This window comes from Camelus dromedarius, chromosome 15 (assembly GCF_036321535.1).
Source record: "Camelus dromedarius isolate mCamDro1 chromosome 15, mCamDro1.pat, whole genome shotgun sequence".
Lineage (NCBI taxonomy): Eukaryota > Metazoa > Chordata > Mammalia > Artiodactyla > Camelidae > Camelus > Camelus dromedarius.
The window spans coordinates 44,936,409-44,958,806 of record NC_087450.1 but is presented as its reverse complement, the minus strand read 5'-3'; the positions used below and the strand labels follow the sequence as shown (position 1 = coordinate 44,958,806).

General features: G+C 38.2%; 2 protein-coding genes across 3 annotated transcripts in view; one reads left to right on the top strand and one right to left on the bottom strand.

Moving 5' to 3' along the window:
* Positions 1-3,600: 3,600 nt before the first annotated feature.
* MRPL33 (mitochondrial ribosomal protein L33) lies at positions 3,601-12,180 on the top strand. Its single transcript, XM_031466786.2, has 4 exons — positions 3,601-3,704; positions 4,601-4,619; positions 6,450-6,556; positions 11,879-12,180. Exons 1-4 carry the CDS (start codon positions 3,683-3,685, stop codon positions 11,926-11,928), a joined length of 198 nt encoding a protein of 65 aa, XP_031322646.1. The 5' UTR covers positions 3,601-3,682; the 3' UTR covers positions 11,929-12,180.
* A 1,642-nt stretch (positions 12,181-13,822) lies between these two features.
* Positions 13,823-22,398, bottom strand: part of RBKS (ribokinase) — an 81,918-nt gene continuing 73,342 nt past the window's right edge. For both annotated transcript variants that reach the window (XR_838014.3, XM_010991264.3), the window contains one exon: positions 13,823-14,039. Coding sequence is in view for 1 of the 2 variants with exons in the window: in XM_010991264.3 (XP_010989566.3) it covers positions 13,866-14,039 (174 nt within the window). In the remaining variant the exon portion in view is untranslated. The remainder of the gene's footprint in view (positions 14,040-22,398) is intronic.

The window sequence follows — 22,398 nt, the reverse complement described above, 5'->3', positions numbered from 1 at the left end:
CTCATATTAGTCAAAGTGAGTGGGGCAACTGCCTTGTGTTAGGAGCACCTGCTTGGGGTTCTGGGGAGGGGAGGTAGGGGAGTAATACATAAAGAATCAGAAGCTGTGGCCTTCAAGGGACTTAGATGCCAGTGGGGAGGCAGGCCAGTGAACTGAGGAGTGCAGGCAGACTGATAGGTGCTCTGAGAGGAATCTGGGGAAAGGAGATGTGGGGTGAGGAGTGGAGGGTAGGAGAGACTTCACCCAGAAAGGAACTGATACTCTTCCGGAAAGAGCAGGCCCCAGTGAAGGGGTAAGGGAGCTCTCTGGGTTTTTTTTTTTTTTTTTTTTTTCATACACACTAATCCCATTCATGAGGGCTCTGCCGTCATGACCTCCCAAAGACCCCACTTCCAAACACCATCACATTGGGGTTTCAACGTATAAATTTTGGGGGTGACACAAATATTCAGTCTATGGCAGATACTCTGTAACTGTGGTCCTGAATTGTTTCTGAAGTGCTGTTTCCTGTCTCTGAGGCAGCACAGGTCACGAATGGGCTTCTGCTCCAGGCTGTCCTGCTGCTGCTAAGGTGCCTACAGGGCTCTCTTCTGCCTAGACCAGGTCTCTGCATGGTCAGATAGTGTGGGATGACAAAAGGCTGCAGGGCCCTGAGGGTGGGGTTTGAGCCCTCAAACTGGAATCCAGAGCATTGAGCTGGAAGAGAATGTGTCCATCCCATAGTCCAGAGCTTCTGTGACCCGTGGAGTCTGAGATTCCGAGGACATCTCTTGCGAGATGAAGCTTTACTTTACACTGTGAGCTCCTAAGATGGATTTCATCTAAATGAAGATTCCATGGTTTAAAATAAAGCTTGAAATCCACTAAAATCTAGTCCAGTGGCTGTGCCTCAGACCATGGCTTCTACATATCACTCTACAAAAGGGAACCAGAGTACTTTGGAGAAATGGCTGATTCTAGGTCTCTGCCAGGGAAAGCACAAGGTTAACCTGAGACAGCTGTTGACAGCAAGGAAGGAGGTATGTCAAAAGAACACTGGACCAGCTTGAAGGGACTCCTAATGATGTACTTTGGGAAAATTCGAACATCAAAAAGAATAATAACCATGTTTGATTGTAAAACAATGAATAAAAAGCCATGATAGTGATGCTAAAAAGTTAAAGAAAATTACAGAAAGGGGGAAAACCTCTTTGTCACCATTGGAAGTGACTCTGATGCTAATTTCTTACTCTGAATATTGATTAAGAGAAAACAACATTTAGTTAATTAGTAACAACTAAAGGTAATGTATGAACCTTGACCGAATACTGTTTTTGAAGAAACCAGCTATAAAAGACAATTTGACTATGGCTTAGGTATTAGGAGACTATTAATTTTTTAAGGAATAAAAATAGTATTGTAGTTATAATGATCTTATTCTTCAGAGATACATACTTAAATATTTAGGAGTGAAAGGTTGTGATGTCTGAAATTTGCTTTTACACAGCTTAGCCAAAAACCCTAATTTTATACACACATATATAAATAATATATGTATACACATACATATACATATATATTTATGTATTCACAAATATTTAAAAAAATTCAATATACATCAACATACATAGCAAAATCTTAACATTTGTTGAATTGGGTATATGGTTTATTCATAATACTGTCCTTTCATCTTTTTGATATATTTGAAATGCTTCTTTATAGAAAATTGGGAGGGATACTGCACAGTGAGGCTCACCCCTGGCATCTGGGTCTTTTAAAGGAACACAGGTGACTGATACACCCTCAGGGATGAGAACCACTGATCCAATGCCCCCACTGAGCATGAAACTGAGGTCTGAAGAGTTGAAATGACTTTCCAAGGGACAGAACAAAGATTAGAATTCATGTTCCTTAGCTTCTGGTCCTGTGTTCTTTTAAAATAAATCCTCTAAAAGAATTTCTTAGATAAGAAACCTTACCCTCTTGAACATGAGAAGCTCTTGTTTGCCAGCAGCTGAATGGCACAAGGTGAGGAAGGAATTTTTTTTTTAATTGAAGTATAATCAGTTGCAATTTGTCAATTTCTAGTATACAGCATAATGTCCCAGTCATGCATATAAATACATATATTCATTTCCATATTCTTTTTGATTAAAGGTTATTACAAGATATTGAATATAGTTCCCTGTGCTATACAGAAGAAATTTGTTTTTTTTTATCTATTTTTATATATAGTGTAACCTTTGCAAATCTTAAACTCCTAAATTTATCCCTTCCCACCCCTTTTCCCTTGGTAACCATAAAATTGTTTACTATGTCTGTGAGTCTGTTTCTGTTTTGTAGATGAGATCATTAGTGTCCTCTTTTATCTTTTTTTTTTTCATAGGTTCCATGTATGAGTGATATCATATGGTATTTTTACTTCTCTTTCTGGCTTACTTCACTTAGAATGATGATCTTCAGGTCCATCCATGTTGCTGCAAATGGCATTATTTTATTCTTTTCTAAGGCTGAGTAGTATTCCATTGTATAAATATACCACAACTTCTTTATCCAGTCATCTGTTGATGGACATTTAGTTTGCTTCCATATCTTGGCTATTGTATATAGTGCTGCTATGAACATTGGGGTGCATGTATCTTTTCTAATTAGAGTTCCCTCCAGATATATGCCCAGGGGTAGGATTGCAGGATCATACAGTAAGTCTATTATTACTTTTTTGAGGAATCTCTATATTGTTTTCCATAATAGCTGCTTCATTTTCTCTTTTAAGTAATTTTACTAGTTTTAGTGAGGATAATCCATGAGAATTAATCTTCTTTCACGTGTTTGTAAAATTTAATATACAGATAAAATCACACATTAGGAAAAAATCCAAAAGCCTCTATCCCATTAGTTGGGAAATGAGGTCTCCGATGAAGTCCCTGACGTTGAAAGAGCCCAGGTTCCTTGCAGAGAGATGAAGATTGGAAGATAGCAAAGTGGTTAGGTCCCAGTGTGTACTGGGAAAAGCATGGGTCTTTGCCAGTCAAACAAAATCTGGGTTCAGATTCTGACTGCCATTCGCTAGTTTTGTGATATTAAGCAAATTATTTGAGTGCTCCCAATCTCAGTTATCCGGCTCCTACTGCCAGGCACTGTGCGAGGTGTTTTGAACAATTGTTAACAAGATGCACAGGGCCCTCCAAGAAATCCAACACATAATTAAGGAATGGGGATATTCAAGTGGAGTTCTTAATTCTGGAGGGACTGAGAGTAGATGTTAACCAGGTGGAGGTGAAGTTGGGACCAGGGAAGCAAAAGAAGGCAACAGTTTAAGGAAATAATGCGGGAGCCTGATAACCTGGAACAGCTGAATAACATACAGAATTCCTGTGGCTTTACTGTAGGTGGTTGTTACAATTTAGTGAAACAAGTATGGAAAGCACCTAACTCCAACCCAGAAGTAGGAGTCAGGGCTAACCAAGTCACTCTTTAAAAGGGGGAGGGCACTCCAACCTCCTACACCACGAAATAAAGAGACCTAGCGAGTGAAAGACGCAGGAAAAAGGAGGGCGCCGATCCGGACCTGAGGTTTATTCCGGGGGGCGTGGCTGCGGGCAACTCCCAGACGTCCTCTTCCGGAACAGGCCTGTGCCCCGGAAGCAGTTGTCTGTCGAGGGGGCTTTTGGCCTGTTACGGAGTCCAGAGGTGTATCATCGCCATGTTCTTGTCCGCGGTCACCTGTAAGTGGAGCTGGAGGCGGCGGCAGGGCTTGCAGCGCTTGCAGCGCGGGCGGGAAACCGTGACAGGCGGGCCCCGGGACTTTGCGGGGCGGTGTGCTCGCACCGGCCGGGAAGCTTCGCTACGGCTTCCCAGGCCTTCAGGACTACAGCGCCCGGCATGCCCCGCGGCGCGCTCTCTGCGGGGAGAGTGGGTTCTGGGGCTCTGCGGTGCTGGTTCTGGATCCGGTTGCGGTTCGTTCGCACTGTAGAGTCTCCAGCAGCAGTGGGGTGCTTTCCCTCATCCTCTGAGCGGTGTGTCAGCAGAATCACTGGCCGTCCTAACTGGAGAAAACCTCAGAATTTCTAGTTCACTCGGTTAGAACTCTAAAGATGAGGAAACGGCTTCGAGAGGAGCAGTGATTGACCCTAGGTCCTACCGCTGGGCTGGGAAAGAAGCCCTCCGGCTCCCAAGACGGTGCTTTTCCACGCACCAGGCTGACTTCCCGGTTAGATTTACTTTCCCTTCTCCATCTGATGCGATGGTTGTTCTAGCTTGCATAGGTTAACCTATCAAAAACAAGAGACTTGGTCCAGTGCAAGTACTTGCACCTTAGAAAAGGAATAAATGGAGCAGATCTTACTTTAGAAAGATTTAAAAGGTAACCAGCGCAACTGAAAAGAGATTGTGCAAAGCATTACATCCAGAATTGTGGTGGTCTGACTAATCTTTTAAAAATCTTCTGTAAAATCTTAAGAGACTTCTAATAGCTTAGGGGATAGTTACTTGAATGATAACCATGGTATACTTTGGTACTTAAATATTTTTGATTATTACTGACATTTATATGAACTTTGCATAAGGTAATAATATTGATATTTTTTCTTTTCTCTTCCAACCTTTCCTTTCTACAAAACAGTTGCCAAGAGCAAGTCAAAGTAAGTAAAAGTTTTTCCTTTTATAAACTTGTTTATGTTAGATTCATTAGGCCAGCTGCTGCCAGTACATCCTTATGTAAAACTAAGCATTTGGCCTTGATTTTCTAAAGGTTGGTTTGAGGATTACTTGATGAAGATTCATTAGGCCAGCTGCTGCCAATACATTCTTATGTAAAACTAAGCATTTGGCCTTGATTTTCTAAAGGTTGGTTTGAGGATTACTTACTTGATGAATTATTTCGGCCCTCTGAACTCTTTCAAAAAATATTTTTCCTCTTGCCCAGCTGACCTATTTAAGTGAGCATTCAAATAATTTGCTTGAAGGAGCTCATGCTCTCTTGTTCCTATACAAACCATCAGAGTTCCCATGCTCTCTTTGGACTACCACTATATTTCTGTTTCTTCAAATTGAGGACCAAGAGCCATTTGTCTGGAGCCCAATACAGGAATCTAGCAGAACAAACTGGGGTTTGATTAATCCACAGAGCCTGTTTTGAGTTTTGTAATCCTTTGCATTCATGGTAAAAATACTTCAAAAATAGCAAAGGCTAAAGATTCCGTGCTGTAGCGAAGAGACTATAAATGCCAAACTGATATCTCAAAATAAAGTTTGTAGACAGAAACTGAAGATTTTCTGTGTTAAAAATAGAAAAATTGTAAAGCAGCCTTTGCTTACAACAAGACATGTCACAGATCCGTAAAACGAGATTTTTTTTTTTTTGGATTAAAGTTAATGAAAAACATGTATGTTAGTGTTTTTCCTCTCAATATCTTTTATTGAGTCATACAGTTTTCCCCAGAGTCCAGTTATTTACGTTAGAATTTCCCACTTCCAGGTTCTATAGGAATCTCCCATGCGTTCAGTTTTTTTTAGAGATGCTCTATGCCTCTCATGTTCTTTGTCTCCTTCTTGTGCCATTTGTCATATATGTCCTGCCTTATAGATCTTGTGTATATGACTCACCTTCCATTCTCTTACTGTTCCCTGAAGGTGCACATGCAGCTTATAGGGCTTTGCACTTCCCACAGTGCTTTCCACAGAGTAAGCACTTAATAGATAATTTGTTGTATCCTTTTGAATGAATGGCTAATTATTGTCTATCTTAATCAACAGATACTGTATCCCTCTTATGTATGAGGCACTGTGCTGAACATTGAAAGGGATGCAAAGATAGGTAATATATCTTAGATGCTTCAGATTCTTCGGGGAATTAGACGAGAAATAAAATAGCATGGTCTACATAGGGAGGCAAGACATGTGAAAAAATAATAACCAGTACAAGGTAGTAAAAGGTCCAGTAAGGCAAAGCATGAACTTTATGCTTTGGATGACTATAACTTAAACAAAATATGAAGGGGAACAAGGTTTTCATGTTAACAATGTAAAAGTCCCAATCCCTTTATTTTGTCCCTTCCTGATTTTACTCTTATCACTCATCCCTGGAAGGTAGGGCTCTTCTGAGATAGCCATCTTTACAATTTCCTGACTGGCCAGCTAGGGTTACTAGTACTTTTGTGTTTTCCCTGCTCCTGCCTTCAGCTCCTTTTGAGAGGCGGGTGTCTGCATTTTTTCTCACAAGGTGATTTTATTGTTCTTGTTGCTTTGGTTGGGTCATTACCAAGGCAGTCTGTGTAATGGAATAAACCTTGGGAATCAGAACCATTGAAATTGTGATTTATGGAAAACATAGGCTGTCTTAGAGCTGGAATTAAGGCTTGAGTATGTCCCACAACTAGTACTACTATAGAGGGTTCTGAAAATGTGCCATGCCCCTATGATTGATTTTAGTCTATGTCCTCAGTGTGTAACAGCTTACTTTTAAATCTTAGGACCATTCTGGTGAAAATGTTGAGTCAAGCTGGGACAGGTTACACCTTCAACACTAAGAGGAGCCGACTACGAGAGAAACTGACTCTATTACATTATGATCCAGTTGGTAAGATTCAGAGAAGTTACTTTACAATAAATTCAGATGTTTTCAAGGCAGTTTTGTGGCCCCTTTGACACTATAACATTCATTCCAAGTATGTATTGAGAGTTACTGTGGTGCTAGTTACTGTCCCGGGTACTGAGATTTGCCAGGACACAAGGTAGAGTCAGTCCCTGTGCTCTTGGCACTTACAGTTTGTTTTGGAAGGGAGAGAGGAAAAATGACAAATTGCTAAGTGCTATGAGAGAGACAAGCAGGATGCTGAGATACAGGATAAAGTTGCGGAGAGGTGGATTCCACTTTTATCCCCCGCTTAGGTAGGATAGATCAGGGAAAGTCTCTCTTGTAGGAGATAGTTAACCAAAGATTTTAAGGTTGGAAACCAGCTCTGTAAATATAGGTAATGTTCTGGAAACAGAAAGAGAAGAATGTCTTGAGAAAGGGAGGGAATGCTCTCCTGGGGTCATCTGGCCAACAGTGGCAAGTAATTAGGTACAATTTGAATAAAAGGAATGTGTTGTCTATATATTTATTAGGGCAGGAGGGTAGGAAATTTCATTTCCTATTTTGTATCATCTGCTATAATGCCATAATAAATGGTACCTTTAAGTGGCCTCAGTAGGTAGAAATATTTGTCTAAAAGAGACAAGTGTTCCTAAGGCCAGATTGCCTGCTCACAAACAAGAGTTAGTACTTGATTGCTTTTGGTGGAAGCCTCTTCTGTTTTTTGATTTCATGGACAGATTTAGGCAAAATAAACTAGTAAACAGATTATTTATTTTAAAACTCCAGGCCATTCATTTCATTTTTGTGCCCTTCTAAATAGCAGCTTTATAATTACTTCTTAATAGTGGCTGTACTGGAGCTTTTGGGTTGGTGAACATGCCATGCTCAGGGAGGGCATGGAAGTTTTGCTCCCCTTCCCCATACCTTGCCCTGTGCGTCACTTCCTTCTGGCTGTTCCCGAGTTACTGTCTCCAGGCATACAGGGTCAGAGTTGAGTTGAATTGTAAGGCACCCAGCTGGTGATCAGAATCGGAATTGGTGCTAGAACCTTATTTTCCAGAATTATCCATTATGTAATGAAAGACAGGCACTTAACCTCATAAGAAACCTTTTCATTAACTAAAAAGAAGGACTCATAGACTTTTGGCCAAGATGGAGCAATGGGACTGAATTTACCTTCCCACTTGAAACAACAACAGAAGGACGATAGAAGCAACAAAAGACAGTGATCCCTGAGAGAAAGGAAACAAACTAGTAATCGTGACTAACCAGACAAAATGGAAAATTCTGTCCTCTTTGCTTACCTACACAAGTCTTCATGTCTTCAGATACCACGAATGCATCATAACACGAGCACCTGTACTCTCCAGGCAATCTGAATCCAATTTTATAGATGAGGAATCTGGTGCCAGGGATCGTAATCAAGGACACACAACTAAAATATGTGACAAAAGAAAGATTTGAACTCAGGACTGACTCCAAAGCTCTGAATCACTCTACGAGGGGACTTGTTAAGAGATTTCATGGGAGACCAAAACCCACTTACTGGTCAGTGACCTCAAATTGGGCATTAGTGCAAATCTGGATGACAACTACATTAATAGCTGTTTTCAGAGTTTGTACAGGAGGTCTCACAATCACTGTTCATTATGCTGCATTCGTCAATGTCTAAGAAAAAGAGAAAAAATTGCCTTAAAGAAAAGGGGTCTGTACCAATGTAAGGAGACATTTAAAAAAGGCTCTGAGAAACCCAGTTGTCAATTTAAAATTGGCATGAGTTCCATTCTTTAACGGAAGTAAAATTCCCTGCTGTTTTTATGGTGTTAAAATTTTGGGTCATTTTTTATTGTAATAAGAAGGGAATTCTGGGTTTGAAACCAGGTGATTAGGAGTCTGAATTTCAGGATGGTATCTAATATCGTGGAAAAATTATTAGAATGATAAGGTATATGTCCTAGTCTGGGTTGATATAACAACGTACCACATTCTGGGTGACTTATAAACAACAAGAGTTATATTTCTCAGAGTTTTGGGGCCTGGGAAGTCCCAAGATCAAGATGCCATCATGGTCACTTTCTGGTGAGGGCCCTCTTCCTGGTTTATAGGAAGAGGTTCTTGCTGTGTTCTCACACAGTGGAAGGGCAAGCCAGCTCTGTGGGGTCTCTTTTATAAGAGCATGAATCCCATTCATGAAGGCTCAACCCTCATGACCAAAGCATCTCTCCAAGGCCCTACCTCTGAGTACCATCATCTTTGGGGGTTAGGATTTTGACATAAATTTCAGGGAACACAAACATTCAGACCATAGCAATGTGATAGTGGATTGATGTGATGTTTTTCTCCCTCTGATTTCTTTGTATCACCTAGTGAAAACTCAAAGCGATGAACTTTACAATAAAGTAATTGTTTTTCTAGCATTTTAGCTTCTCTGGAGGTTTTTTTTTTTTTAGCAACTTGTACAACATTAATAAATATTGACCAAATAACCTTCTGTGATATTTTAAGTGTGCAAATGTATTGGAATTTTCCCTCAGTAGGGAGGTATTAGGAACTTATTGTTAGATTGATTTTAAGTTTTGAGATTGGGAAAGGGTACACCCGTACAGTTCTCACTGTAAGGTGAAAGTGGAAGAAAAGATTTATATATAAATTTCTAACAGATGATGAGAACTTTTCTGTTAAGGAATGGTCTGAGCCTTGACAGCACAACTTTGCCTCTTCTGAAGGAGAGAATGTTCTAGGAGAGCAGAACCTGCCTGGCTGTCTGCCCACCTGCTCAGTGTCCTGCAGCCTTGTGTGATGATGTTTGCCTTGCTGCCTGCCCCATTGCCCAGGGTACTACATAGCTTGGCAGTTCTTTCAGCATATCTTACTCCAATGAGTGAGTGGTTAGTTTAAGGGTAATGTTTTGTTTGTCTGCTTTATGAAGGAAATCAGGCAAGGAGACATGGAAAAATTCCCCAATATTTGAGCACTTCATGGTATGGCTAGAACCAGCTCTGTCCTTTCAACCTCCTTTTTTCTCATATGAAACTAGATGCGAATTTCCAAGGAGGAAGGATTAAAGGCTGAGACATAAGCCTATTAAACTTTGTTAAATATATATGAATAAGTTTATTATAAGGAAAATGAAAACTTGTCAGTTTTAATTCCTTGGCTGACTAAACAAGACAATAAAGACTTCAATTGAAGCAGAATAGATTTAGGTTAGATGTAGGGAAAGAACTTGACAGATTCATTCTTCTATGAATTAAGAAGCAAATATTTTGACAGAAAATTAATTTATGTTTACGATTGTGGATAGCAGTGTGTCATTTCAACTCAACACATATTGAGTGTTCACTGTGTGTCTGGCAACCCTGTGAGGGAGATGGAGTTAGCCCTCGCACAGGGAAGGAAACTGACAGAGGAGTATTCTGAGAAATTTGCCCCAGGGACTCCCAGTGCATAAATGGTGGAGCCAAGGCTTGAACTCAGTCTTTCTGACTCCAGGCCCCCTATTCTTTCTATTACATGGAGTCAAATCAATCTCCCTTTAAAAAAAAAAAAATCAGGACTTTCCCCTGTGATCAGCACTGTCATTCTTACCTGCTGCCACAATTTCTCTGCACCTGATGCCCTTTCTTGTTTTAGTTCATCCAGACACTGCTGCTGCTTCACAGGCTAAACTTCACCCTCTCCGTGAGGCGTTTCCCTCACCATTTCAGTCCCCTTTGATCTTTAGGGTCCTGGGGTTTACTGGACGTTCATACAGGCACCTCACAATATACTGATATTAACTCAGGGACTCTTCTTAGCACAGTTCTGTGAACTTAAATATTTATTCTTTGAATTAGGGGTATGAATGCAGTGAGCCAATCAAAATTTTTCATGAATAAAACTTTGCTTTACTGATCTTCATCAGTTGCTCCTGTTCAGGGTCATTTAAATAATCTGATTGGTTGTCAATGAGACAAGTTCCTTTTTTAATCCCTTTTTTAGTTCCACGTAGAAAAACATGGGGGAAATATTTCTTGCAATGAATAACATTGTCTGATGGGAAACTATTTTGATTCTTCACTATCATCTTAACAATGGCTCTGTAGTCCTCCTTGGACTTTGAGGGAACATCAGTCCTACTTATATTCATATTAGATGATTTGAAGTATGTTTTTAATATATGTACAAATTTTATGTACAAAATAATAAAATATATTAATTTTTATTCACTTTATAGATATAATTCTGTTGACTGGTTAATAGTTACTAGGTTTAGCTGCCCATCAGAATTATCTGAGGGTTTTAAAAAATAATAGACCTCCAGCCTCACTCTAGATCTAAGAATCAGAATTAGAGTAGAGGTGGAGGTAAGAAGTAGAAATGTATTTAAATAAGCTCCCTAGCTAATTCTTAATCATAGGCAGTTTGAGAATCTCATATTCAGAGTATCCGTCATTGATGATAGAAGAATAACAAAAAACATTGCTAAAATCTCTTTGTATGGTAGGGACAAGTGAGTTGCTGTTCTGTCATAACATAGTCTTTTGATTCCTGGATCTTCCAAGGTGCACTGTTTTTGGTTTTTTGGCAAAGAATTCAGGTAGGGTGGGTGTATGGGGGTGTGTGTGTGTGTGTGTGAGTGAAAGAGGGAGAGAGATGTGTGATGTTAATGAAGTGCTTTACAGCAGGAACTATGAAAACTTTATTGCTTAGCATCTAGTCTAATTTTTCATGCAGGCAGTTAGCATTTTGGTTTTGGGTGTTTCAGAGAACTGTACTCCGTTATGATACAATAATGAGATTTTGGTTATGATACTAAATCTCTTCTTACCAAACTAGAAAATCCGTATTTGGGTATATGAAACCATTTGTGAAAAGTACAAGGTTTACTGTGTATTTACTCTTTCAGCCAGGCTTCCTTTCCTTCCGTGGTCTACTCAGTTTTTACTGTGCTTTTTCTGGAGTCTAGCTCCCAGCCTGTGCTTGCTTTACCTCCTGTAAGAGTGGACATTAACTGGGTAAAGATGTTGTTTTTCATTTCTTGCCTGTAATTTTCTTTTTTCAATTTGAATATTTCACTTTGGTTGAAATGTGACCTTGTGGGGTACCAAGGGTGCTATGGATTGGCTGGTGGACTTTTCCCTTGTTTTCCTTACCATTTTCTGCAGTCTTCTCTGGCCTCTGGGATTGAGGAACTGAGTTTGCAAGTCAGCTCCATCCTCATGACAAAGGAAAGTAAAAGAAGAGAAGGGAGAGGGCTCATGGTCTGATACGTATTTTTATTAAAAAGTGATGACGATATTTTTCAGTTTTCTGCTACAACCCTTTTTTCTCCTCCTACAGTGAAAAAAAAAGTCCTCTTTGTGGAACAGAAAAAAATACGCTCTCTCTAAACAATGGATTGAAAATGAATTTGATTTATAAATGAGAAGACTGAGGGCGGGATACTGATTCAGAAATTCTGCAGCGTGTAATAAAAGAAGAGGAAATGGCACGGAATCACTGCCTCCTGTGATTTGAAGGCCATTGTGAAGGAAAACAATGCAGTGAAAGAAAGTTCTTCATATTAGGACATATATCATTGCATCACATTTATTTATCCTTCTGGATATTTTTATAGCCCTTAATAAAAAATATTAAAATAGCCTGTGCTATTGTCTCTTAGTGATATTTTCCCCTACCATTTGAAATGAGAAAAACCACGTTACTAAAAAATAACCATTGTTTCATATAGTAAAAGAAAATTTTCCATAATGAAATTTGTCCAAGAGTTTCCAGTCGGCTCCTCCTTATTCTTCATAGAAAAGGCAAAGTCACAGTCCAGAGTGATCTTGAAAAAACTCCCATTCAATAACAGAGGTGGCAAAGGTGAGCAGGAATGATAAGAAAGGAGTGGAGCCAGCCTCGTAACACAAAAGAAACCAAGAGAACGTCTGTTTTTGATGTGTGCTTATAATTAGAGAACATGCCATTGGTCCATATTCTCAAACTCGGGTCACCGAAGACAGTATGTAGGGTTTTGTGGGACATCTTTGGACTCCTTTAACTCCTACGTTGGTTTGTTTGTTTGAATAAGAGGCATTATAGTGTATTTTCATAAAGCTAGTGGCTAAGGGCTTCTGGTGCATGGCAGCACCACACAGCTGACCAGCTTGGCAATTCCAGTGATAATCCCTCATGTTCAGGTAAGGACTCCTGCTCTATCCAGGTCTATACACTTTCTCACTCAAGCTGTTGTTTCCCACAAATTTTCAAAATTGCCCATTTTTCTCCTTCACTTGTCAGATTTCTGGCTGGAGATAAGAAGGATCAGCTCCTATGGTGAGCTCTGCTGGTTCATATCCTACCACATTTAAAACATTTATGAGGAGAAGGATAGAGTGTCTATCGTGACCACGAGCATTAAGAAACCAACGCTGTTCCAAAATAACAGGTGTTCCTTCCCCATGGCCCGATCTGTGTCCCGGGAAGAAATGTGAGGGCAGCTCTTTGGAAATGGAATTAGACGCCCGTTGAATCTTAGAGGCTTGTGGCATTATAGTCAATCAGCTATTTTTTGGCATCTTTTGTTAAAGCTCTGGTTCAAAGCAATAGTAGGTGAGATCTTGGCTATTTTTAGATTCAAACTATACATTAAGGTCTTGGTTTACAAGAAAAATCCTTCATCTAATCTATCTAAGCCCAATATAAAGGTTCTGTGACGTGCATGAATCCCCTTTTTCTTTTTTAAACCTTAAAATCTGGCTTAGCAAATGACTTGTCTGTTCAGCATGTGGGCTGAAAGTAGCCCACAGGTGGTGTTTACAATTAAAAAAAAATCAGTTGTTGATACTTAAAACATTGAAAAATTTCAATAAACATCCAAACTTCTGGCTTCTCCTGCAAAACCAGAAGCCTTGACGACACTAAAGGCAAAGCTGAATATCAGTTGCCCCTCTTAAAAACTGCTCGAGTGGTCCAATTCATATGCTCCCTTCCCTTATTTAACATTGTCTGCTCTGGCTCTAGGCGCTGTTGTCCGCAACCTCTGCTGTATGGTGTACATATTGTATTCATGATGTGTTGGCAATGGAGTGTGCTGGTTCCTGAATAGTGGTAGTGTCTGTATAGGTCTTCATTGTGGAATCCTTAATTCTGTCTCGTTGACTTTTGGATGAAAAGCAAAGAAATCATCTATAAAGAAAGAAATGAAAGCTTGAGGATGACTTAGTAAGTGAACATACTATTTGCAAAGAAAGAAGCTGACATTTTATAGTAAGCTGCTAGTTAAGAGTGGCCATCCCCAAGTACATTTTATTTCCAGGTATATTTATTTTGGAGTTGATAGCAATCAAAACAGATCAAGGGGCAGGTCTTTTTTGTATGGATAAGATGACTGTGTTCCTGTGGCCTGGACACTGACTGCTGCGATGAAATTGGATCTCTTGAGCATTTCTTCCAAGGACAGATGTGGGTAGTAAGCCAGGTAGAAGGCCAAAGCTCCCACAAAACTGTCACCAGCACCCTGTAATTAAAAGCACAGTTGTAGAGATAAGCATGTAGTCATCTGTTGCCCAAACTGTATTTTCAGAATATTTCAGTACACTTTTTATTTTAGAATAGTTTTAGATTTACAGAAAAGATACAAGGATAGTAGAATTTCATATACCCACCCCAGTTATGTAAACACCTTACATTACTGTGGTACATTTGTCACAACTAAGTAATAGCATTAACTGAACTCCATACTCTATTCGTGTTTCACTAGTTTGCTTGGTGTCTTTTTTTCTGTTCCAAGATCTCATCCAGGGTACCTGGATTACAATTAGTTGTCATATTTCTTTAGCTCCTGTAGGCTGTACAGTTTATTAGACATGCTTTGTTTTTGATGATCTTGATAATTTTGAGGACTAGTCAAATTATTTTGTAGAATGTACCTCAATTGGGGTTTGTCTGTTTTTCTCGTGATTAGACTGTGGTTAATGGTTTTTGGGAGGAATACCACAGAGGTGAAGTGTCATTCTCATCATATCAAGGGTAGAGTGTCCACACATCACTGATGTTAATCTTGATCACTTGGCTAAGGTAGTCTTTGCCAGGTTTCTCCACTGGAAAGTTACTTTCATCCCTCTTTTCATTCTGTACTCTTTGGAAGCAAATCACTAAGTGTTGTCCACACTTAAGGGGTGGGGAGTTACACTTTACCTCCCTGTGGGTGGAGTAGCTCCATAAATTATTTGGAATTCTCTATGGGAGATTTGTTTCTTCTCTCATTTATTTATTCAATTGCTTATTTATATCAGTATGAACTGAGGGATATTTATTTTATTCCTTGGGCTATAATCCAGTACTACATTATTTTGTTGCTCAAGTTGTTCCAGCTTTGGCCATTGGGAGTTCTTTTAGTTGGCTCTGGTGTCCTTTGACATACTCCCATCATTTTGTTTTTTGAGTGCTTTCTTATTTTCTGACATAAGATGCTCCAGGCTCATATTGTATACTCTTTGCCCTAGCCCTAGCATTAGCTGTTTCTCCATTAAAAATTCATGCAGAAAGTGTTGAGAGCCATTCAGATGTTATTTTCAAACTCAATGTAGGGTCATATAAGGCTTAGTTCCATTTTCCCTGAATCTCCAATGGTCTGAATTGGTGATGGCCATATAGGGACCCATGGAAATAGAAACCAACCAAAGAAAATCTGTTGCCCTCTGCCTTCAGGTAGAGCAGCGCCTGGTCATGTGCTCATCTAACAAATGAACTTTTAAAATAAATTTTTTATTGAAGTGTAAATGATTTACAATGTTAGTTTCAAGTATACAGCAAAGTGATTCAGTTATATATATACATAAATATATATATATATTTTTTTCTCTTCATATTCTTTTCCATTATATGTTGTTATAAGAAATTGAATATAGTTCCCTGTGCTGTACAGTAGGTCCTTGTTAAACAAATGTATTTAAAATAAATGTGATGACACAGTTTCACTTGAAAAATCTTTCTGGCATTTAACAGCTTTCAGGGTCATTTTTCAGTTTTTTTCCAGTTTGTTGCTTCCTTAGTCCCAAGAGCTTTCAGAACAAATCTTGAGGCTATACTTCGGCCTTTATAAAGAGCCTGGGCGTGCAAGATTGTGTCAGTTGCTGTTTAAGTATTTAATGAGCTATGTGCCCAGCACAGTGATGGGCACTAGAAAAGCAGTAAAATCCATTGTGGATTAAATGCTAAATAGTGTGACAGAATTCATAAATACTGTTGAATTTTAAGGAAGTGTTTGAAGAAAGCCTCCCTAAGGGGAGTTCTTGTGAAATGACAGATTTATAGAGAGAAGGAAGGCCTCAAAGAACAAAGATACAGGAGGAGGAAGGAACAGAGTGAGCTCATGAGACAGTGAATGGCTTTAAGGAGAATGACATTTCCCCTTGTTTACACAGATAGGCAGTCAGTATTAAACTTGCCAAGAAGTCATAGTAACGGAGGTGTGAATTCAGCACTTTCCTTCCTCCCATAAATGCTTTCTGAATACCGAAAATGTCTCAGGCACTATGCAAGGTGCCTTGCAGTTGTTTATCAGTCTTTCCTGATGGAAACAATGGAGAGACAGACAGACATGCCCTCCCTCAGTTTGCAGCATAGCAATGTGACAAGAGAAAGATCTGAAGCTGGAGAAATTATGAGCTGGATGGAGGGTGTCTTATGAAAACATGGAAAATACTACAAGAGATGAAGAGTTATGGCAAACTCTAATAAGATTCCAAATCTTGATTCTTCCTTACATCATATGTAAAATTAAATTCCAGGTAGGTTAAAGGCTTGAATGTAATAAATAAAACAGTGACATAGTATGAAAATTCAGATGAATATCTGAACATTCCCAGGTAAGGAAGCCAGGAAACCCAAAAGACATAATGAAAGTAAACAGATTTTAATTTTTAAAAATTAAAAAAATATATCTCCAAAGACACTGTAAATAAAGTCAAATGAAAAAGCACAAATTTGGTGAAAATTCTTGTAATACATATGATACATTTCTAATACTCAAATAACACCTCCAGATTGCTGGGAAAAAGACAAATCCAGGATAAAAATGGACAGAAGATACAGGTCTGTAATTTCAGAAAGGGAAATGTAAATTGCCAGTAAACATGAAAAGAAGCTAAATTATTAGCAAAGGAAATGCAAATTAAAATAAACTTTTTTACCTATTAGATTGATAAAATTTGTTTTACATACTCCTATTGACTAGTGGGGTATTTGACTACAGACAAGATTTTTTAAGAAAGTTTAAAATTATTGTACCTGTGTCTGAAAAGATTATTGAAATGACTTAAATCGTTTCCCACTATAGCTAAAGCCAGGGGAACAATTCTTGATAGAACTATGTGGCTAGGAGCTTTATTTTGACAATAGTGATTTTCACAACTTAATTTACATTCATTCTCAGTGCTACACATTGTGTTGATAGAGACAACAAAGGCAAATCCTTCCTGTATTAAAAATAAGGGTTTTTTCCATAAAGAAAACTCTAGGCTATATGACTTCACTGGAGAATTCTAGAAAATGTTTAAGTAAGAAATAATACTAATTCTACACAAATTCTTTCAGAAAATAGAAGAGTCAAGGGAGCACTTCCCAAATCATTTTATAAGACCAGCATTTATTTCTGTGATACCAAAACTAGATAATGACATTAGAAGGAAAAAAAATATCAGGATCTCTCATGAATATAAATGCCAAAACCTTAAAAAATTTTAGCAAATTATATATATATCATGACCAAGTAGGGTCTATTCCAGGAATGCAAGATTGGTCATGTTGCTTATATATGGAATCTAAAAAAAAAAAATAAAAAGATGCAAATGAACTTATTTACAAAACAGAAGTAGATTCACAGACATAAAAAACAAACTTACTACCAGAGGGGAAGAGGGGAGAGATAAATAAGGAGTTTGGGATTAACATATACACACTAATATATATAAAATAGATAACCAACAAGGATCTATTGCATAACACAAGGAACTATATTCAATATCTTGTAGTAACCTATAATGGAAAATAATATGAAAAAGGATACACACACACACACACACACACACACACACACACACACACACACACCCCTATAGGTATAACTAAGTCACTTTGCTGTACACTTGAAACTAACACATTGTAAATCAACTATAATTCAATTTAAAAAACCCTAAATATAACTGAAAAAAAAAACGTTATTCAATACCTCAAAAACCTCATGATAATTCCAACAGAAGCAGAAACAGCATCTGACAAAATTGTACATCCATTCATAATAAAAATTCAGTCAATTTGGAACAGAGGTATAACTTGATCTTCTTGATAAAGAATATGAAAAATCTACAGTTAACATCATACTTAGTGAGAAAGACTGAATGCTTTCCCCCTCATATTGGAAATAAATCAAGGATTTAGTCTCAATACTTCTATTCAACATCATATGGATTGCCTTGCCAGTGTAATAAGACAGGAAAAAGAAAGAAAAGGTATACAGATTTGAAAGGAAGAAGTAAAACTTCTTTGTAGATGGCTTGATCATCTATGTAGAAAATCCTAAGAAACCTCGCTAAACTACTAGGAATAGTAGGTTTAGCAAGGTAATAGGATACAAGGCCAGTATAAAAAATCAATTTTATTCCTATATACCAGCAATGAACAGTAAGAAATTAAAATTATCAAAGCAATACTATAGAAAAGATGATGCCAGTTCTCCCTAACCTGATCAATAGAGTCAATGCAATTCAAATAAGAATCCTAGCTGGCAATTTTTAGAAATTGGCAAGCTGAGTGTAAAATTTATAAGTACAAAGGACCTAGAATAGACAACAATCTGAAAAGAACGAAGTTGGAGGATGTAAACTATCTGATATCAAGACTTATCACAAGTTACAGTAATCAGACAGATATTGATACAAAAATAAACATGTAGATCATTTGAACAGAAAAGAGTGTATAGAAATAGACCCACAGATATGTGGGCAGTCTATTTTTAACAAGGTAATTTCAACAGATGAAAGGATAGTCTTCAACAAATGGTGCTAGAACAAATGGGTATCCATATGCAAAAGCATGAACCCTTACCTCACACCATACTCAAAAACTAACTTCAAATGGCCCAGAGACCTACATGTAAGAGTTAAAACAACAAAACATCTTGAAGAAAATATAGGAGGAAATCCAAAACCTTGTGTTAGGCAGATTTCTTAGGACACCAAAAACATGAATGAAATATTTTAAAAACTGATAAATTGGACTTTAACAAAATTAAAACTTTTGCCCTTCAGAGGAGTATCAAGAGACAAGCCACAGACTGGGAGAAAATATTTGAAAAACATATATCTGATAATGGAGTCTTATAACTCAATAATAAAAATCCAATAAGCAAACAATCTAATAAAAATGGGGAAAAATTTGAACAGAGACATCAAAGAAGATATATAGACATCAAATAAGTATATAAGAAGAATCTCAACATTATTAGACACTAGGGAAATGCAAATTTAAAACAATGAGACAATACTACAGACCCATTAGAAAGGATAAGATGAAAAAGACTGAAAATACTGACTTCTGGAGTAAGTGTGGAACAACTGGAACTCATACATCATTTGTGGGAATGCAAAATGATAGACACGTTGGAAAATAGTTTGGCAGTTTCTTATAATGTTCAACATACATTTATAACCTAGCAGTTCTACTCTTAGGTATTTATCCAAGAGAAATGAAAACATATACCCACGTCAAGACTTACATGTGCATATTTATACCAGCATTATTTATAATTGCTCCAAACTGGAAACAATCCAAATGTCCTTGAACTGATGAAAGGGCAAAGAAACTGTGGTATAGCCATATAATAGAATACTAATTAGCAATAAAAAGAAATGAACTGCTAATACAATAACATGGATGAATCTCAAAAGTATTATGCTAGGTGAAAGTAGCCAGACAAAAGGCTACATTACATATTGTATGATTTAATTTATATGAAATTCTAGAAAAGGCAAAAGGATTGAGACGGAAAGCAGGCCAGGGGCTGGAGATTATCAACAGTAAAGAAACTGCATAGAGAACTTCCTGGGATGATAAAGTTCTATATTATGATTGTGGTGGTGGTTAAATGACTGTATATACATTTGTCAAAACTCATTGAAGCATACACTTAAAATGAGTGAAATCTTATTATATATGAAAATTATGTCTCAATAAAGCTGACTTTTAAAGAAGGCCAGGGTGGGGCCAAGGCATTGAGACATGCAGGAGCATAACGTATAAAACTTTGGCAATATTTCCTAAGCACGTTGGGCTTATTTCTGATTTCCCCTAAAGAGTGTGGTTGGGCTAATTACTGAGACACTCTGGGCCAGGCTCAATTGAGTGTTAAGATTGGCCTATAGGAGCCTATTTGTCTTTATATTGAGAGCCCTTATTCTACCTCTGTTCGTCCACTGTAAATGGTTCTCTTTCCTTTGACAGTGTGGGCTTTGAAGTCAGAAGAATTTGTATTTGCATCTTGGCTTTGCCACTTAGTAGCTTTGGGACATAGGAAGATTAACTTGGATTTCTTATAAGTAAAATGAAACTATTAACATCTTCCTCATAGGGACTTTGTGAATCTGTCATTCCCTGTTCCTCAGTGTCCTTCCCCAAAATCAGTGACTAGAACTCTTATCATATGTTGCTGCTTCACTGACCTTCCCACCTTACTCCCTTGCCCTCCCTTGCTCTTCCGCACACCTGCTGCACAGACTGGGCACACTTGTTCCATCGTGGGTTCTACCCCCGCCCTTCCCCCATCCTTACCATGTTCTGCCAAGTCCCCCTTTCTCTGTGTCTAGTCTGAAAGACATTGTTGGTGCCAGTCTTTGCCTTCTCTCTCACTTGTCTGCAAAACCCCTTTCTTTCCTTTAAGAGGCCCTGTACCTCTGTGACTTCCCAGAGTACCCTATTTTGCCACAGCTACTTAAAACACTTCAATCACCTATGTGTTCAAGCTAACAATGCCCATAAAAAGATCAGTTTTCCATTTCCTCTTCACCTTTGTAGATACTGAGGTATAGATTTAATGTTCAAGTTCACATAAGAAAGAGATCTGCTTGCAATTAGGTTGACCACAAAATGGAGAACTGACTTATCTAAGGGATGGATTCCAAAGATATGTTGTTAACAGTTACATTAAAATTTATTAAGAATCCATAAGTCTATACTGATATTAAATAAATAAATGAAAAAATAAATACTGAACAAAAGTCATCCTTAAAGTAGAATGCCAACCAGTAAACACAGAAGTTTGAAAAATCACCATTTTGAAACCATCATAGTAATAACTAATTCAGGCAAGAATTACCAATGGATGCATTAAAACTGCTGGATAAGTGTTTGATGAGGGCAAAATATTTACAAGTTTCAAAGTATCTCTCCATGGATTACCTATTAATTACAAAGGAAAAAAGTAACTTTCGGTGGAGCAATCTGGTGGACACCACCTTGACCAAGTGATCAACATACCAGTAATGAGAGAAACTGATGTCACATGCTCTCTGATGTAGGTCCTTGACAAGGACATAAGGTCACTTGTGTACTATTCCTGCCCCCAAAGCATTACCTAATTTGGATCATGGGGAAGCATCAGACATACCTACACAGAAAAATTGTTTAAAACAATGAGCTTGTGCTTTTCCAAAAATACCAATATCAAGGAAGACAAAAAGATTGAGGACCTGTTTTATAGTACAGACTAAAGCAACATGACTTAATTCAATGTGATACATAATCTTGGATTGGCTCCTGGACAAAAAAAAATTATAAAGAACATTATTGAGCTGTTCATGTAAGATAAGATTATCTCAGTGTTAAGTTTCCTGATTTTGGTAATTGTAGTTTTGTTATGTCCTTGTTCTTAGGAGATAAATCCTGAAGTGTTAAGAGGTTACCCTGTCTGCAACTTACTTTCAAACTGTCATCCAAAAAAAAAAAAGTGTATTTATGTATTTTAGAGACAGCAATAAAACAAAGTGGCAAATTTGTTAGCATTGGCAAAATGCTAATAACTGGTGAAAAACTATGTGAAGTGTAAATGGGAGTACTGCAACTTTACTAGGTTTTATCTTTTTAAAACTAAAAATTATAATAAGAGAAGTTTTTAATAAAAGAAATTTTACTAAAGAAGTTAAAAAAAAATCAGTATCAGTCACTCTGTGAATTTGCAAATGGGCCAATTTCAGCCTTTCAATGATTTCCATCTTTTTCTTAATTCAGTTAAGTGGATATCTACTATACTTTGGGGTAAACTGAATTGAGAGAACCTCTTGCCTGCATTTGGAAATACCCTGTGTCATTGAGGCAATTTCCTTTGCAGCTAAGGAGTAGGCAGTGATACCCTCTTGAAAGTCCAGGGGACTGGGAGGAACCTTTTCTGGCTGTGACAGTGATTGCAGGAAAACTGAATTCTGGGATGTTAGTGGCAGTGTTGGCAGTGCTGTGATGGCATCCAGTGCCAGTAACACAACTGGTCGATTTTATTTTCAACCGAGAACCCTGACTGAGGCAATCCCATGTGTTAAACTTTTCTGAGAGGCCAGCAGTCTTGCCTAGTTCTTTCCTATCTGCTGACTCCCCAGTTATACAGTCCTTCTAAGTGGTATATGCTCAGTTAATGACCGCTGATGGACCGACTCTCAGCGGCCCGGGCCTCCACCTTCTCACTAGAAGTGAGATGGTCGGGTTGGGGGTGGTGTTCCATATACTTCCTCACAGAGAGGACAGCAGTCTGGCCTCATTCCCAAAATACAAGGAAGTAGGGAGGCTCCTGGCTGACAGGGGCCATCAGCTCCAAGACATGAAGACCAGTT

Coding starts and splice junctions, on each gene's coding strand:
- MRPL33 (XM_031466786.2), top strand. CDS start 3,683: ATGTTCTTGTCCGCGGTCACCT. Junction 6,557..11,878: donor ATTACATTATGATCCAGTTG/GTAAGATTCAGA, acceptor CTCCTCCTACAG/TGAAAAAAAAAGTCCTCTTT.